The following is a 17,114-nucleotide window of genomic DNA, read 5'->3' as shown; positions in this document are numbered from 1 at the left end:
ATAGAGGGCAGCCCTGAAGATGTGGGTATATCATATCCAAGGTTGACTAGAAATAAGGAGCACCCTGCCTAAGTGTTTCTGACAGCTAACACCTAGAGGAGACAACACAAGAAGTAACAGAGCCTTAGCCCTTCAGATAGGCATTCAACAGTGCTGAGGATGGAGATAAATCAAGTCTCCCACAGAGGGTTCCCCCTAGCTGAGGTGAGTCACACTTTCACAGAAGGGCAAGCAATGTTGACAGCGATGTCGCAATGTCAGACTCAACAAGTAAAGGGCCTCAAAGGACAGGCAGCCAATCTTTCAGCAGGTGGCGTGTGTGTGTGTGTGTGTGTGTGTGTGTGTAGAGCTGGCATTTACTGAGCATACAGAGCATACTAAGAGGACACTAGGTAAGTTACATGTACCATCACCTTCCATACTCCTTTTATAAAGGAACACACGAGATGTAAACAGGCCACACAGCCAGAGATGGGCCAAGTTGGAATGGAACCCAGTCTCTGCCAGCAACTCTCAAATCTCAAGGACTTGTCAGGACATCACAGCTAAACTACCTGGTTATTTCCAAAGCACCATGGTGCTGAAAGATCCCATTTAACCTGTTTAAAAAGTCAGGTTCTAGCCGGGCAGTGGTGGCGCATGCCTTTAATCCCAGCTTTTGGGAGGCAGAGACAGGCAGATTTCTGAGTTCAAGGCCAGCCTGGTCTACAGAGTGAGTTCCAGGACAGCCAGGGCTACACAGAGAAACCCTGTCTTGAAAAACCAAAAAAAAAAAAAAAAAAAAAAAAAAAAAAAAAAAAGTCAAGGTTCTGCCAGGCAGTGGTGGTACACACCTGTAATCCTAGTACTGAGAAGGCAGAAGCAGGAGACATCTTTGTGTGTTCCAGGAAAGTCTGGTCTACACAGTAAGACCTGGTCTTAAAAATAATAAATATATAAAAACAAAAATATTTTCTAAAAAGAAGGCAGGCTTGGCATTTCTAAAGCCCTGGGTTTGAACCCCAGTAATAACACACACACACAGGAGATACAGAACTTACTTCATGAAGTCTCCTATCAAAAGGGCTGCAAAGAGTCAGGATTTTGTGGTACTGTGTATGCCACAGGGTAAAATGGCTTTTTCTAGTCCATTTCTTTACTAGACTCAGAGGATGAACAGCATGGATTCCAAAGTAAGAGAAAGCATGTACATGACAGCCAGAGAATAGAGTCAGGAGTGGCAGCTTACACCCGCAGTTCCAGCACTCAAGGCTGATGCAGGAGAATTGCCACCAATCAGAGGCTAGCCTGGACTACAGAGTGGTAGCTTATCGCCAACAAAATTTTTAAAAATCAGAAAAACAAAAAATTTAAATGGAAACAAAAATAATGAAATGGAATGGGGAACTGAGAATTAATAAAAATGAAACAAAGGGGTAAGTCCTAGCTCTATACAAGAAAACTATGACTTTCTAGGTTAGAGGCATGACAAGCCAGAGTGCTGAGGAAAGTTGTATGTAATGGTATAGATATAATTCAAATGAGCACGTTGAACTTACTCAAATGTTATGTCAGACAGTAGTAAAATCACTGTTGAACTCACTATTTTTTCTTTTGTTATTGATGTCCCCCTACCAGCCCTACTTCTTGCATAACCTTTCCACCCTTTCCCCCCCCTTCTCCTCCTAGAAGGGGGACCTCCCTTCCCTGTACCAACCCAGCCTGGCACATCCTCTCCCACTGAGACAAGACAGTCTAATTAGGGGAACAGTATCCACTGGTGGGCAACAGAGTCAGGGACAGCCCCAGCTCCAGTTGGAGGGCCCCATAAGACCAAGCTGCACATCTGCTACATGTCGGGGAGGCCTAGGCCCAGCCAATGCTTGTTCTTCGGTTGCTGACTCAGTCTCTGAGGGCTCCAAGGGTCCAGGTTACTTGACTCTGTTGGTCTTCCTATGGAGTTCCTAACCCTGTCAGAGCCCTCAACCCTTCCCCCACAAGACTCCCTGGACTCCCTCCACTGTTTGCTTGTAGGTCTCTACATCTATTTCAACCAGATGCTGGGTGGAGCCTCTCAGAGGACAGTTATGCTGGGCTCCTGTCTGCAAGCATCACAGAGGATCATTAATAGGAACTCAGGTTTTTTTTGTTTTTTTGTTTTTTTGTTTTTTTTAACTTGAAGCAGGCTGCAGTGGAGCATGCTTATAATCCCAGCCCTCACAAGGGAGTAGCTGGAAAGTTAGAGACCAGCCCAAGCTACATAATGAGACACTGTCTCAAAGCTAAACAACAAAAAACACTAAGTGGTAACATGAGGAGAAGACATGCTGAACTCAAATCTAACTGGTTCAGTTATCCAGAAAAGGCCCTATCATCCAGAGCTCCAGAAATGAGAAGCTGTGCCGGCTTTGCCTGTCTCTTCAAGTGAAGTGGGAGTTCTCAACAGGAGTCCCTACTGTGTGGCCTCATGCCCCTGAACCACTCCTCAGAACAAATGGTTGCAAATTCTCTTGTAACAGAGGCTCACTGCTCCTTATCATGGTGTACCCTAGTGCCTAGAACAGTGCTTGGCTCACAAAGCTCACCGTCTATAGGAGATGTAGAAGGAATGCACAGATGGGTTACTTGAGAGATGTGAGATGGAGGACCAAGAAGGGCTCAGCCATCAGGATCCAATAGGGCTAGGCCAGCTCCAGAACTGGCTAAACAGAGATGCCTGGCCATCTAAATAAAACCAAACCAAACCAAACCAAAACCAAAACCAAAACCAAAACCAAACCAAAACAAAACAAAAACCAAAAACAAAACAAAACACCCCAAAACCTCCTCTCATTCCTGGGCCTAGTACCCACATAGTCCTACCTGAAGTCTCTAAAGCCACACCCTTAGCCCAGCACTCTTGGCACAGCCTCAGTTTCCCCATCTACCAATGGACCATATCTGCAGCTCTCAATGCATAGTGATATTCAGAGAAGCCATCAAAAAGGCCACATGAACACCACCTGATGGCTTCCACCATGCCATTTCTCCACACTAGTCATTCTGACTCCTCACTCAGATCTGGGACAAGCTGGACCAAGAAGCCCAGGCCAGGACCCAGGGAGGAAGCCATTCAAGGGGAGAAACTCCCAGCCTGGTGAGGGAGCGGGCCATAAATCAGTTCCCACTCCCACCCAGTCGCTAACAAGCCGCTGCCTATCCGCCTACATGGGGTCCCTGCCTCAGGCTCCCACAGCAGCCTGAACAGCCAGCTGGCCAAGGCCTCCCCAGTGCCTTGGCCTCTGCCCCCACCCAGGGCCCCCATAAAGATAGGGATTTTTTTTTTCTTTTAGAAGAGTGAAAAAAGATATAGACCCAAATGAAGAGAAACACCAACAAAGGAGGAGAAAGGCCTGCAGAGTCACGTGGGGGCAGAGACCAATTGGGCCTCCGGTGGCCCCCCCACCCACGAAGGGAGGAGGAAAGGACGATCGGACAGGGCCAGTTTGCAGTCTGCCGCTGCCCGCCCGCTGCTGGGTGAAGAAGTTTCTGAGAGCCCGCTAGCCACTGCCCTACCTGGGGCCTGGGAGCCTCTCCACCAGGACCCTGGTACCCAGTGTCCACCCTTATCCGGCTGAGAATTCTCCTTCCGTTCAGTAAGTGAAGGCCGGGGCCCAGGCCTCTAATGGCCAGCCTCCCTCCTCAGTGCCTTGCTCCGGCCTAGACTGGCCACTGCCTGCTCTACAGAATGACCAGTGCCTACCAGTCTGGGCAGAGAAAAGGCCAGGGGTTTCTCTAGATCCATTTCCCCATTACAATACCCCTCATCTTCCTTATGGTGTGGTACAGAGGAGCTAGGCCTATGGCGACAGACCTAGTAGGGTTTGAGGGTGGTTGGTGGTGTCTTGGAGGTAGCGGGGGTAGGGGGGTGGGTTCCTGAGGGTGTGGGGTTCTGTGTCTGTCCTGAGGGTGCCTTACGCTTGTCTTCTGGTCTTGGAGTCTTGCTGCCTGAGTGTCTGGGTTGTGTCTATGGAGGTATCTGAGCCTCCATATGTGTATGTCTGTGTCTCTACTGTAAGTCAGGGCCAATGTCTGTCTATTTTGCTTCTCTGGGTAGACAGATGAAGGGCTATGAGTCACACTATAAGGATATAAGGGTATACAGGGAGGGTGAGGGGGCATTCAGTAGAACCCTAGAGGAAAGGGCTGAGATAGAGGCAGAAAGGTAGAGAGAAGCTTGGTGCCCATCCCCCATCCCACCAGGGATTTAGCCCAGAGGAATGTCCACTTTATCCAAGATGCCCATGGTGGGCTACTCTAGAGATGCCCAGTCAGGAGCCCAGCCCCCATGTCTCCATCCCCATTGCCTACTGGCCTCTGTGCGTAGGTTCGTCTGGGAGCTTTTGTTTTGGTTTTGTTTGTGTTTTTGCCATGCTAGAAATGAACGGCAGAGCCTCACACTGGGCGTGGTCTGCCACTGAACCCCATTCCCTCCCCAGTTTCACTTTCTGAGGGTTCCTATCTGGAGGGAATTGGTTCATAAGCCCATATAGCCCCTCTCCCTGAAGTTTAAGTGCTCAGTGTGGGGCGAGGGCCTGATATGTCTCCAGCTCTCTCTCCTTCCTTCTACGATTCATCCACTTCAGCCATGCAATTTCACTCAACTCAGCTCTGTAGGACCGCAGGGAAGTGACTTGCCTGAGCTAGGACTGGACAGTCAAGTCGGTCAGATTCGGTGGTGCTTCCCTCCATCGGGTAAATGACTTGAGAGGTTCGCTGTGCTGTTCTTCTTCAGCTTTGTCCGAGCACCCTAGTGCTGCACCCACAGACACTCGAGCCACGGGTGGGGTCCACACAGAGTTTTGCATGGGTGGGTCTCTGCCAAGGCATAGCTGCTGTGCTTCCCCACTGAGGTTTTCTGGCGTCCATTTCCAGCCCCTGGCTCTGACTTCCACCTCTGGTGGCTAAGGAGACTTGGATGGATTGAGTAGGCCTCTTCAAAGATTTCTCAACCTCAGTTACTTAACTTGAAAAGCCGTGTGGTCTGGTGCACGTTTCCAGCCCTGAGCAACTGCTCTGCCACCTCACCCGCAGGAGCAGTAGTGCCGAGGCTCGGGTGCTCTCCCCCTCCCTCTCCTCCCTAGCTCTAGGAGAGCTCACAGGGGCTCGTGGGTACAGCCCCACGGCTTTGCTTTTCGGGCTCTGCCCCCGTGGAGCTCCGGCTGCTTACCAGACCTTGGGTTGTCACAGAGTGGGATAGCCATGCCTCCCATTTCCAGACGAGCACCCTGAGGGAGACTCCTGGAAATGAGGTTCGCCCCCGAACTCTTGCTGTCCACTGCACCGCATCCATTTTTCTCAGCCACCCTCTGGGAGAGCTGGCTTCGGATTAAGAAACAGAGCTGGAGTGGGTGCCTGCAGCCTGAGGAGGCAAATGTGGCAGTGCTAACTCAAACGTCTAGTTTCGTCCTTGCCCTACTACTGCCTTGCCCTCCGCCCCACTCACGCCCTTAACCCCTTCACGCAGCAAAACGACCAACCGTTCAGGCCTTGGCACCCTTAAACTGGACTAGCAAACGGGAGCTCGCCCCATCCTGCGCAGGGGGAGGCCCGAAGCTTCCCGGCGCACGGCACCTGACCAGATTCCGGGGTGCTCAGGGTCCCCAATTCTCTTACAACTCGCGGGCTTCGGAGGATCGAGCTGGGATTGGAGGGCCAGGAGGTGAGGGTGAAGGCCGAGCGGGGCTGGAGGGAGGGCAGGGCACAGGCCAGGTTGTGGGGAGGACGAGGACCGCGCCTCCGCCCCCGGATACCGCACGCGCGCATATAGAGCGGCCACCCCGGCCCCGCGCGGCGGGTTCGCGAAGCGCGCAGTGCGGCGGAGGGGCCCGGGTCCCAGGTGCGCCTCGAGCAGCCCCGCGGGCGGCGGGCGCGGGGAGGCGGGGGCAGAGCGGGACGGTCTCCCCGCCCCCGGCCCGAGTGGCCGTCATTGCGGGCGGGCGGCGCTGAGCCCGGGTGCGGCTTCATCGCGGGTGGCGGCGCGGCCAAAAGGTGCGGGGCTCGGTGCGGGCCGAACGCGGGGTGCTGCTCGCGGGAGCGGCCTGGGTGGGCGCCGCCGTCTTACTGGCTCTCGAGATCTGGACTCTCCGTCTGAGGTCTACCGCAGCCGGTAGCCCACTCTCTGTACCCCGTCTCCGCCGGAGGTCTCCGCCCCGTGCCCGCGCCCGCGACCCCGCTGCGCCCTCCACGCCCGCTCCCGGCCCGACGTCTCCGCTCGCCGGTGGGTGCCGTCGCTGCGTGGCTTTGTCTGCGGACCCAGCGGCCCGGCGCCAGGGTTCTCTGCTTCTCAGGGTCGGCCCCTGTCCCTCCACGGGGCCACGCCTTGGAGCTCTCTGCCCGCGCCGCAGCCCACCGAGAGTCTGTCCCCATCCCCGACCCTCTCGCTGGGCACCTCCGTCTCTCCAGGTTTTCCGTTTGTGTTTCTGTCACTCTCGCTGCCTCGGTCTTCCCGTGGGTGTCTCTCCTTGCTCGGTGTCTCTCACTGTGTCTCTGATTCTGTGTCTCCGTGGTTTTCTCGTTGGGCCTGTTACTCCTAGCCCCTTATCCCGTCTTTTTCGTTACCCATCACTGGTCTTTCATCTTTTTACTATGTACTGTGTATCGATCTTTAGATCATTTATCAGTCACCGATCACCATCTGTCCATCATCTATCTCACCTATCATTTATCTATCATCAATCTACATAATCTATCAATATCTACCTACCTACCTAACAATCAGCCATCTATGAATCTCTCCCAATGCAATGTCGTTCGCACGGCATTGCTGTCCCTGTCACCCAGGATCTCCTCTCCGTTGAGCATTACTGGCTGGGGTTTCTCTCTGTCTCTTCTAGACTCGTCTCTGTCTCAGGTCTCTGTCGGGCCCCCAGACCACTCCAGCCGTGTGCCCTACTTCGCCCTGGGTCCCTGGCATCTGTCTTCTCCGCGCCGGAGCCTATCTGATTTTCTCAGAATCGGGGTTTTGTTCTCAGACAAACGAATCAGGATGGAAACGCATCGAATCCGAGGGTCCCGGATCGGGCGCGGCAGAGGCGGCGAGGAAGCAGCCCTGGAGCGCGGCGGGTGGCTGAGCTGCAGCGCAGGGACATGGCCCGCAAACCCCCGCACCTGGCCGGGGCTGGGGACCGCCCCGTGTGCACAGACTAGGGCAACCCCAAGCCAGTCGCCGTCAGCCCAAGCTGACCCGATCCTCCTTCCACAGGCGGACGCCGCGGGCATGGACTATTCGTACGACGAGGACTTGGACGAACTGTGTCCGGTGTGTGGTGACAAGGTGTCGGGCTACCACTACGGGCTGCTCACGTGCGAGAGCTGCAAGGTGAGCTCGAAGTCAGAGCAGGGAGGGTGTAGGCTGCGGGTGGCAAGGGAGCGGGCGGCGAACGAAGGTCGGGACCTGGCGCTCATTCCCTTCCTCTGGAGCAGGGCTTCTTCAAGCGCACAGTCCAGAACAACAAGCATTACACGTGCACCGAGAGTCAGAGCTGCAAAATCGACAAGACGCAGCGTAAGCGCTGTCCCTTCTGCCGCTTCCAGAAGTGCCTGACGGTGGGCATGCGCCTGGAAGGTGCGCGTCCTGCACGCCCGGGACCCCTGACTGCTGGCCGCCCCAGGGAGCCGCGGGCGGGCCTGGGAGAGGGGCTGAGGGGAAAGCGGAGCAGTTTCTGGATCCAGGTGATTGGCCCCTCGGCGTGACGTTGGGGCCCCAGCTCTGCAGGGAGCAGAGGCAACTAGGGAGTCTAGCGCCAGAAGAGTGCGTGCATGTAGGGCCTGCCTGGGCTCAGTCCCAAAATATCCAAAGTGAGACTTACAGCATGGTGGTCCATCCCTGCAATCCTAAGACTCTGGAGTCTGAGGCAAGGTGGGGTGCCAGTCATGAGCTGCGTATTGAGATCCAGTATCCCCTACCCCTAGAGGGGTAAGCCTTTCTCTAGGACAGAGCGGAGCCTCAATAGAGCCACAGTGTGAGAAGCTCCCAGACAGCCCCATAAATTCCCCACACCAGCCAAAGCCATAGCCCTCAATAACTTGATCATGTTCAAATCCCAGCTTTGTCACTTGTAGGCTACAGAATTTCTCTGAGCTGGAGATGCCCCCATTTGAATAATGAAGTAAAAAAGTGATGCTCCCCTTGTGTTAGTGGGGGTGTGGGGGGTAAGAAAAAGCGGGAGTTGCCTGCCTCGAGGGGAAAGACTTGCAGAATAGCTGTAACTGTCGTTATCATCACACTTTTTGTTATTTGTCCATCACTCTTCAGACTGTGCATCTATCTGTCTGTCTGTCCAGACATCTACGTTTCACATTGAGATTCCTTCCCATGCATTCAGAGTCCAGCCCTGAGAAGGGAACAGTGGCCTATAGCTGCCTCTCCCCTTCTATTCTGGTCCAGAGAGGACAGCAATGGTCCATCAGGAGAGACTCAGACTCTGCAAGAGGACAGTCATAGCTTCTACCCTGCTGGCCCCAGTCGGGCTGAGCGCCCAGCCAGCAGCTGTTGGCTAAAGTTTTTGCAGGGAAGGCCCTGACGGCTGGGGAAAGCTGTGGACATATCCTGCTACCTAGAGAGGGATTCCGATTGAAGGAGGTACCCTGACCTGTGTCTGGAGCCCTCATACCTAGGTCCAGATTCTGAGCCGGCAGAGGGCTGGCTATTGTGGGTGGCAGAAGCCTCTGCTGCAGCCTGAGGAAGCAATGCATGCTCTTCACCTCCCGGCAGGAAGATCTGTGGCGGGCAGGCTCCCAAGCCTTTAGTTCTGTGGAACACCACCCCTCTCTCCCTTTTCTCAGTGCTTGGGTGGGGTCCTGTCTGAGCGAGGGCTAGAGTCCCACTGGAGCTGCAGAGATGCACCTGTTGAGTCTGGCTGGTGACACATTCTTGGCCAGGAGAAAAACATCTGGTCAGCAAAATAGATCCCCTCCTCCAGCACAAACCCAGGCTCGCAGTAGACTGCAGTGGGGGAAGCTTTGTAGAATCAAGAAGGCACCCACTGTGAGCAAAGCAGACTAGGGCCCCTTTGCTTTCACCATCTCCCTGTCAAACCCTGGACTGGGCACCTGAACCCAGGAGCTCTCAGCCTGAGGTATTGGTGGCAGGCAGGACAGGAGATTCTGCCTGGGGAGATCCTGAGACTTCCTGGAGGTGACAACATTGGACTGGGTGTTAAGTAAACGCAAGAAAAAGAAAAGGGTTCCAGGCAGAGGGGAGCGTGGGTGAGTGGGCAGAGGGGAAGAAGAGGGCATGAGAATGTAGAGAAAGGCTTGGGATGCCAAGCCAAGGCTGATGATCTCACCTGTGGGCAGAGAAGGCCACTGAATAGGGCTGAGGGAATGGTATATGCGTGTATGAGAGAGACATATCTTTTTTTGGGAAAGATCTGTGGCAGACAGTTGGGAAGGTTGAACCTGACAGACTGCTCCTGCCCACAGCTGTGCGTGCTGATCGAATGCGGGGTGGCCGGAACAAATTTGGGCCCATGTACAAGAGAGACCGGGCTTTGAAGCAGCAGAAGAAAGCACAGATTCGGGCCAATGGCTTCAAGCTGGAGACTGGACCACCGATGGGGGTGCCCCCGCCACCTCCTCCCCCACCGGACTACATGTTACCCCCTAGCCTGCATGCACCGGAGCCCAAGGCCCTAGTCTCTGGCCCACCCAGTGGACCGCTGGGTGATTTTGGAGCCCCATCTCTGCCCATGGCCATGCCTGGTCCCCATGGGCCTCTGGCTGGCTACCTCTATCCTGCCTTCTCTAACCGCACCATCAAGTCTGAGTATCCAGAGCCCTATGCCAGCCCCCCTCAACAGCCAGGGCCACCCTACAGCTATCCAGAGCCCTTCTCAGGAGGGCCCAATGTACCAGAGCTCATATTGCAGCTGCTGCAACTAGAGCCAGAGGAGGACCAGGTGCGCGCTCGCATCGTGGGCTGTCTGCAGGAGCCAGCCAAAAGCCGCTCTGACCAGCCAGCGCCCTTCAGCCTCCTCTGCAGGATGGCCGACCAGACCTTTATCTCCATTGTCGACTGGGCACGGAGGTGCATGGTATTTAAGGAGCTGGAGGTGGGTAGCTCCTCATAGCCCCCAGCCCCTGGCTCTAGCTATTAATCTTGGCTGCCCAGCATCACCCTTTTGATGGGCAATCCTACCCAGTGGCATCAGGCAGTGTCTGGGGAAGCTGCATGGAAGAAGGGCATCTTTGAGCTGTTGCAGCTTCCTGGTGCCTGCTGCCCCCTGTCCATCCCTCTCCCTATCTCTTCAGTCTGTCTCTTTCTCTCTCTTTCTTTCTTGTGTCCCATCCCAGGCTTGTGGTCTCTCAGCACCTCCGGGTTCCGCCAAGCTTTGCTTCCCTCCCAGTTAGCATTTCTACAGGCAGCTTCCTTTTTCTTCAAGACCCTGGGCTCCTTCAAATGTTTGTCTTGGCCCCAAATCCCCAGCCTATGTCAGAAGTAGGTCTTGCCATCCTATCCTCTCATTTATTCAGAAAGAACACCAATCCCATCATTCTCAGTTGTCATACATGTGGCTCTGGGTGTATGACTTTGTGTATTTGTGGACCTGAGTACTACCTAGCTAATGTGATTTACTATCCTGTGATGATGATGTTGTTGATGATGATGGTGGTGGCGGTGGTATGCGTGTGCAAACGTGTGTGTACGAGAATGTAGGATAACTAGATAGAACTCCTGCCACATGCAACTGTCCTCCCTTATCTCAGTGCCCTCTTTCTCCCAGGGTTAGTGCACATGAAGGTAAAGAAAGCGGGATCACAGCAGGAAGGACTAAGGCTAGCAATAGAAAGAACTTTCCAGTCATCTCATCTATTAGTGTGAGGCCCCTAAGGCATGAGAGCTGACTCTGTAGTACACTACATAGCTCCTTATGTGCACCACCCCCAAGATTCCAGAATCCTGAGCAAAACTCATTGTTGCCTGGCATGGGTACAACCCAACCTGACCCTCCTAGGTCAAGCCCCCCTGGCTGTTCTGAGGCTAGCTATAAACAGCAGGCTGCTGCCCTCCCTGCGGGAAGCACTGCAGCCTTGAGCAGTTGTCAATGCTGACGCCACTCTGCCTGGGCTTCCTTTGGGCATGTGGCCAGATGGGCTGGGGGCACTGCCTGCCTGCCTGGCATCGAGGGGAATAAGGTGCTGCATGAGCATTCTGAGCCCTATGGGGACACCTCAAGCTTTGACCCAGGGCACTCTGGGAATTAGGAATTGATGATTGACCGTGACTTTCATTTCCACTGTGTAAGGCCTGCCATGACCAAGAACATGCCATGTCTCTGTCTTGAGTGACTTCTTTCTGATGTAGGATGACATTGGTCAGATAGTGGACCCTCCCATCTGCCCTGAACTGAGTGCTCTGGAAGATCCCACCCCCACCAAGACACTGCAAACCTCCCCTGAAGTCCCTGAACAGAGAGTAGAAGGAGCTAAGCATTCCCAGCTTTCCTGGATCTTGGATCCAGGGGCAGGGCACTTCCTCTGGCCGCCTTCCTGGTTGGGGGGGGGGGGGGTCACGCAGGATGGGAAGGGCTTTTGTCCTAGCGTTGCTGAGTGTTTTTTCCTGCTTCTGGCTTCTCTGTGGCCCAAACCTTCCTGCTTCCCTTTCCCAGAACCTGTGAAAGGAGCCCAGGAATCTTAGCCATAGTCAGTGCTGCTTCTGAGGGACCTTGCAGATAAGCCAGAGCCTAGCCCTTCCAGTCTCTCTTGAGCCAGCATGCTTTGCCAGGCTGGGGGGTCTGTGTCTCAGAGGCCAGGCGTGCAGGTCAGAAGAGCTGAGGCTGCCCAGTGAGCTGCTTCTCACCGTGCCACGTGCCACGTGTCTCTTAGGTGATAGGAGAGTGGTTCTGTGGCTCTGTGACTGGAGCAGCCTCTGAGATGGGCACTGGGCCCAGGAAACTACAGGGAGGGCTAGAGGACATATGTAGATTGTGAATGAACAGGTCTCTTGGCTCCTCACATGGAGAGAAATAGAGGACCTGGGGGGAAAGCACTGCTACATCTGTGGTAGTCAAAGGTTTCTCTGCAGAGAGGGTCAGAAGGCAGGTCAAGGCATGCGACCCATGGACTTAGCAAGTAACTCTGCTCTTCTGGCCTCAGTTTCTTCATTTGTAAGGTATGAGGAGCCTAACTAATATTTTTCTGGAGCCTTGTAAAGGCTGGGTGAGCTAGGATAGGTAAATAATTTGACATGTAGCTCAGTACACAAGAAGCCTCACTGGTGGAGTCCATTCCTCCCCTCTGGTCTGCCCCTATTTGTAGTATAAGGAAGAATCTCCATTCCCAGGCCTTCTTGGAAGAGTACAGGGAAGGACACACAAGGCTCACAAACCTCTGAGCTCTGTAAAATGGGACCCGCTTTGCTCCTGATGGTGTACCAAGTTGTTACCTGAATGGTGGCAGATTCCCCTTTACCAGGTGCTCAGCAGTCACCAGGAAGGACAGGCTGGAAGAGGTGATAGGCATCCATCTTGACATCTGTCCCTCCTCAATGTCCCACTCTCCTTCCCCACGGAGGCCCCCATTGTCAGCAGATAACTGCTCAGATAGATGGTTTATCGAGACACAGTAAGTCTGTCAGTACTGGGCTGATAAACAATTGCTCAGCCAGGAGTGTGCCATGGCCAGCCATGGAGTGTCAGACCCTGAAGAATTACTGAGCCTGTTGGCCTTGGCTGCCAGACTGATCAGACCCCAGGGGCTCCAGAGAGGCCTGCTAAGGGAGAGGTCAGTACAACACCATCAATACCCTTCTAGGATACAGACCGAAGTGTCAAGGCTCCAAGATTTGTGGTGGGCCATAGGAGGACTCAACAGACAGGCTGGGCTGGCCAGGGATCCTGAGCCAGGACTGCAGATGACCTTGTTGTCAAGGTGGCAAGAGGAAGGTGGAAACCAGCTCCTTGAGCTGAGAGATGTTCTTACACACGCAGCTTCTTGTGGAGAGCACAGGCAGCTGCAGTATGTTGGAGTTGGATGTCCGTGTGTCCATCTGCCCACCCACAGGAAGAAGTGGGCATGACAGGAAAATTGGCTTGGCCAAAAGGAAAAATGGAGGCCAGAAGGTTCTTCAGAACCTTTGGGGCTGGTCCAGGTGCCCCATGCCCTCTCCAGTGCCAGCTGTGCTTGATTGTCTCAGTGCAGAAGAGGGAAGAGTGTCCTTTCCTATCACAGAACAGGAAATGGCGGTTAAGGAGAGCGCATGACCAGGGGAAGGACTGGAACACAGGGTCTGGCATGCTCAGTGTAGCTTCATGCTGCAGCCTTCTCATTGGTCCTCAAGCTGGGCCACCCAGCCCCAGAGCTGAGGTCTGGGTAGAGTCTGCTAAAGGGCTGGGCACCCAGGTCACTATGACCTCTCTGCCTTCTGCCAAGGCTCAGTCTGCTTATCTCCTAATTCTCCTCTTTATCGTTTCTCCTGCCCTGCTTCTTCCATCTAGGCACAAGGGTATCTGTGCTGATGCCTGAGATGGGGGCAGAGCACGTCCAGCCCTGTTGGGCCTCTTTCTGGGTCACCCACATGGGACTGTATTTACTTTGTTGCCACTGTGACTGTCTTACAGGCTTTTTTCACCCAGGTGTCCAGAACTTCTCAGGATCCCTGAGAACGTCCCAGATCCCCCCTGCCTGGTGTCACCTGGGTGATCCTGTCTGAGTATCCGTCACTTGGACAGGCATGAGGGGCTCTGGCACTGTGTTTCTGGAGTTTTGGTTTACTCCTTGGAAAGGGCGATGGAGAGAGAGATGTGAGGAGAGGTGGGGAGTAGCCTGCGGCCAGAGGCTGGGTCTCTGTTCTAACAGTGATGTGACTCAGGACAAGCAGAGGCCTGGGCTTGGGACCAGAGAGGAGATGGGTAAGGACTGACGGAAGCAGGGCCCTCCTGCTCTCCTGCCCTGTGTGTTGGAGCAGGGGTGGGTAGGTGGGGTCCTGAGGAGCCTGCAGGACTGTCTGGATGCTCTTTCCTTTTGACCCTCTGTTTTTGTTAGGATTACTATGGCTGTGTTGAAACACCATGACCAAAAGCAATTTAGGCATGAAAGGGTTTATTTGGCTTACATATCCTGAGCTACAGCCATTGAGGGAAGCCAAGACAGAAACTCAAAGTGGGCAGGAACCCAGAGGCAGGAGCTGATGCAGAGGCCAAGGAGGACTGCTGTTTACTGGCTTGTTCCCCATAGCTGCCTTTTTATAGAACCAGGACCATCAGCCTAGAATGGTGGTGGGTTTCCCCCCACACCAATCACTAATTAAGAAAATGCCCTACAGGCCTGCTTACAGCCCAACTGTATGGAGACATTTTCCCTCTCAGATGACTCTAAGCTGAGTCAAGTTGACATAAAACTAGCCCACACCCCTGCCCTCTCTTTTCTCATCACCAGCCTGAGGATGCCCCAGAGAAGAGAGAAAGGCTGATAAGCTAAGGACAGAGCTAGTTTTTATGTCTTGTTATGTCTCCTTGGGCCTGGGTTTGAGGGAAAGATGAATGCTTTATGGAGCAAATACCCCTTCATCAGCCTCTTGCTGATGTTTGAAGGGCCAACAGTGGCATTAGGGAAGCCAGTCCTGCCCTCTCATACTCCAAAGTACTGGGAAAGCCAGGCACGGATTGGTGCCATTCTAGCTCCAAAGGGTCGTAAGAAAACGGGGTTAAGGAGGGCTTCATGGATGAGGTAGCCAGTCTGTAGGAGACTCTGAAGTCCTGGTGGCAAGGGGGACAAGGGGGCAGGTTGTCTTCTATGCCTGGTGAGAAGAGCATGGGTCTAGAGCCACACTGAGCTGTACAGCCATAGGTACCTTGTCTGAGCTCACTGCTCAGTTTCTTCTCTCTGTAAAGTGGTGGTGACTGTCAGCGGGGTTGACGTGCAGCGAGGTTGGTAGTTGCTGCAAGGTGTGGCCCAGGGAGAGCTGGGGGTATCTAGCCAACCTCAGTCCCATTCCTGGAAAAGCCATGTGGTAGAAGAATTGACCTTAACATGCACAATGTGGTACACACAGACACAGACACACACACACACACACACACACACGTGCCTGTGCACAGACACACACACCAATAAATGTAAAACAATTATTTTTAAAAGAAAGGCATTGGGCTGGGTGGGGAAAAGGAGGTGAGTGGGGATGAGGCAGTGTAGGAGGAGAGGTTGGGTGTAGGGGCTGAATGGGGAGATGGCAAAGTGTCCCTGGCTGCCGTTCTCATAGCTCTAAGCAGAAGTTGCCCCTGTCTGGAGCATCTGCTCTTTCTGTGGGAGGATGCAATGACCCTAGAGTTGGGGGATACTCAGAAGGGACTGTCATCTCCTGGGCTCCAAGGCCCAACTGCACCCTCATGGTTAGAATCTACTTTGCTCATTGTTCTATAATTGCTGCAGACAGTTGAGGTGTCCTGAGCCAAGTAGCTCCTCTATTTTCCCCAGGAGCTTAGGTACCTCTGCAGCTCCCTGCCACCCAGGGACCCTTCAGAAGCAGCCATGATCACAGGCCCTCCACAGGGCATAAGGGGTGAGGGTTGGTCTTCACAGCATTAGCATTACTAGTCTCTGAGATCTCCTGGGTGAGGGATATGTGACTGGCCCTCTCCAAACACTCAAATCACTGGACAATTGAGAAAATGGAGCTCCAGAAAGACTCTGGGATGTGTGTGAGGTCACATACCTAATGAAGGCCGGAACTGGGGCCAAAGGAGGCCCTCACTGGGCCCCAATGAAGCAAACAGCTGGGCAGAGAGAGTTGAGAGAAGGGTCCAGAGGACAGTCTCCAGCTGGACCTCTGCATGATTCTTCCCTACAGGTGGCTGACCAGATGACACTGCTGCAGAACTGCTGGAGCGAGCTGCTGGTGTTAGACCACATCTACCGCCAGGTCCAGTACGGCAAAGAAGACAGCATCCTGCTGGTTACTGGACAGGAGGTAACTGGTCTAACCCCCAGTCCTGCATAATCCCAGACCTTTCCAGGCCGGCTTGGGATACCCCAAATTCCAAATTCAGGGACATACACTAGCCAGACTTCTCTGTGTCCTGGGGCCTTCAAGGAACCATAGTGTGGAATGGCCAGTGGAAGTTCTTATAGGAGATGACAGTGGAATTTGGGTCTCCCCAAAATAAGGCAGAGTTGGTGAGCTGGTACTAAAGTGACAGGTGACACACGTGTGGAAGCTGCAGGATCAAGGATTCTGAGAAGGGGTTCAGAGCAGGGCCAAAGGACTGTGGGGTGGCAAGTGTGAGAGATGAGGTTGTAGGCATTGCTAGGGGCTGGTGAGCAGGCGAGACCCTGTAGAGTCTCCATTCTCATAAATGATGAATGAATGAATGAATGAACACAAGAGTGGGTGAAAGGCCCAGAGAGCTCAGACTCAGAATTTGGACCCTTTTAGATCAGAACATGTAACATGACAGAAGTGGGAAGCTGTGGAGAAGGCCTGGGAACTCCTGAACTCTGCCCCCCACAGGAGAGATATTAGGGTTGCCAGTGGATGTAGGTGAAGGAGCCTAAAGTGCTGGGGTCTGGCGACACATTTAAAGAGGACAGTACAGAGATGGTGAGAGGAGGGAAAAAAGTAGGAGGAAGAAAAGAAAATCCTGGAGACAGGAGAGTGGCCCCAGGAGGGGACACAAGTTGAATAGTGGGCACAGTGGGTACTGGAATGAAATGCAGATCAAGGTCCTATTCCCTCTCCCCCTGCCTCTCAGGACCTGTGTCCTCATCTTGGGTTCATATCTCCCATGTTTCAGGCCATTGGAAGAAGGAATGGGGATGCTGGTCCCAAGGGGTTACTCTGGGCCGCAAGAGTGCAAAGACAGGATCTGGGGTATGAGTGAGGATACACCGGCTGCAGGAACATCCTGGGTGTAGCCACCCACCTATGTTTGATTGTGTGACTCTGCACATACAGAGATGCGTGGGTGTCCATAGCTGCCTGGCACAGTGTAAGCATGAATGCATATGCAGGTGTGTGTCTGTGTTGCTGAGAATGGCCACTGAAGGGCAGGAGTGGGCGTGGGTGTGCAGACGCAAGTACCACAGCTTCAGGGAACAGGGAATGGGCTTGTGAGTCTATCTGCATGAGTGTGTGTGTGTGTGTGTGTGTGTGTGTG

General features: G+C 53.8%; 1 protein-coding gene across 6 annotated transcripts in view; it reads left to right on the top strand.

The window, feature by feature from the left end:
* Positions 1–3,423: 3,423 nt before the first annotated feature.
* Positions 3,424–17,114, top strand: part of Nr5a1 (nuclear receptor subfamily 5 group A member 1) — a 22,345-nt gene continuing 8,654 nt past the window's right edge. The window contains exons 1-5 of one of the 6 annotated variants that reach the window (XM_031370112.1): positions 3,424–3,614; positions 7,223–7,339; positions 7,444–7,585; positions 9,445–10,073; positions 15,809–15,928. In XM_031370112.1, the coding sequence (XP_031225972.1) occupies positions 7,238–7,339; positions 7,444–7,585; positions 9,445–10,073; positions 15,809–15,928 (993 nt within the window). In that variant the 5' untranslated portion in view covers positions 3,424–3,614; positions 7,223–7,237. The other 5 variants (XM_031370115.1, XM_031370113.1, XM_031370114.1 and 2 more) reach the window with 5 other exon arrangements.

This window comes from Mastomys coucha, unplaced genomic scaffold, assembly GCF_008632895.1.
Source record: "Mastomys coucha isolate ucsf_1 unplaced genomic scaffold, UCSF_Mcou_1 pScaffold15, whole genome shotgun sequence".
In the NCBI taxonomy this organism is placed as follows: domain Eukaryota; kingdom Metazoa; phylum Chordata; class Mammalia; order Rodentia; family Muridae; genus Mastomys; species Mastomys coucha.
This window is presented reverse-complemented; position numbering and strand designations above follow the sequence as displayed.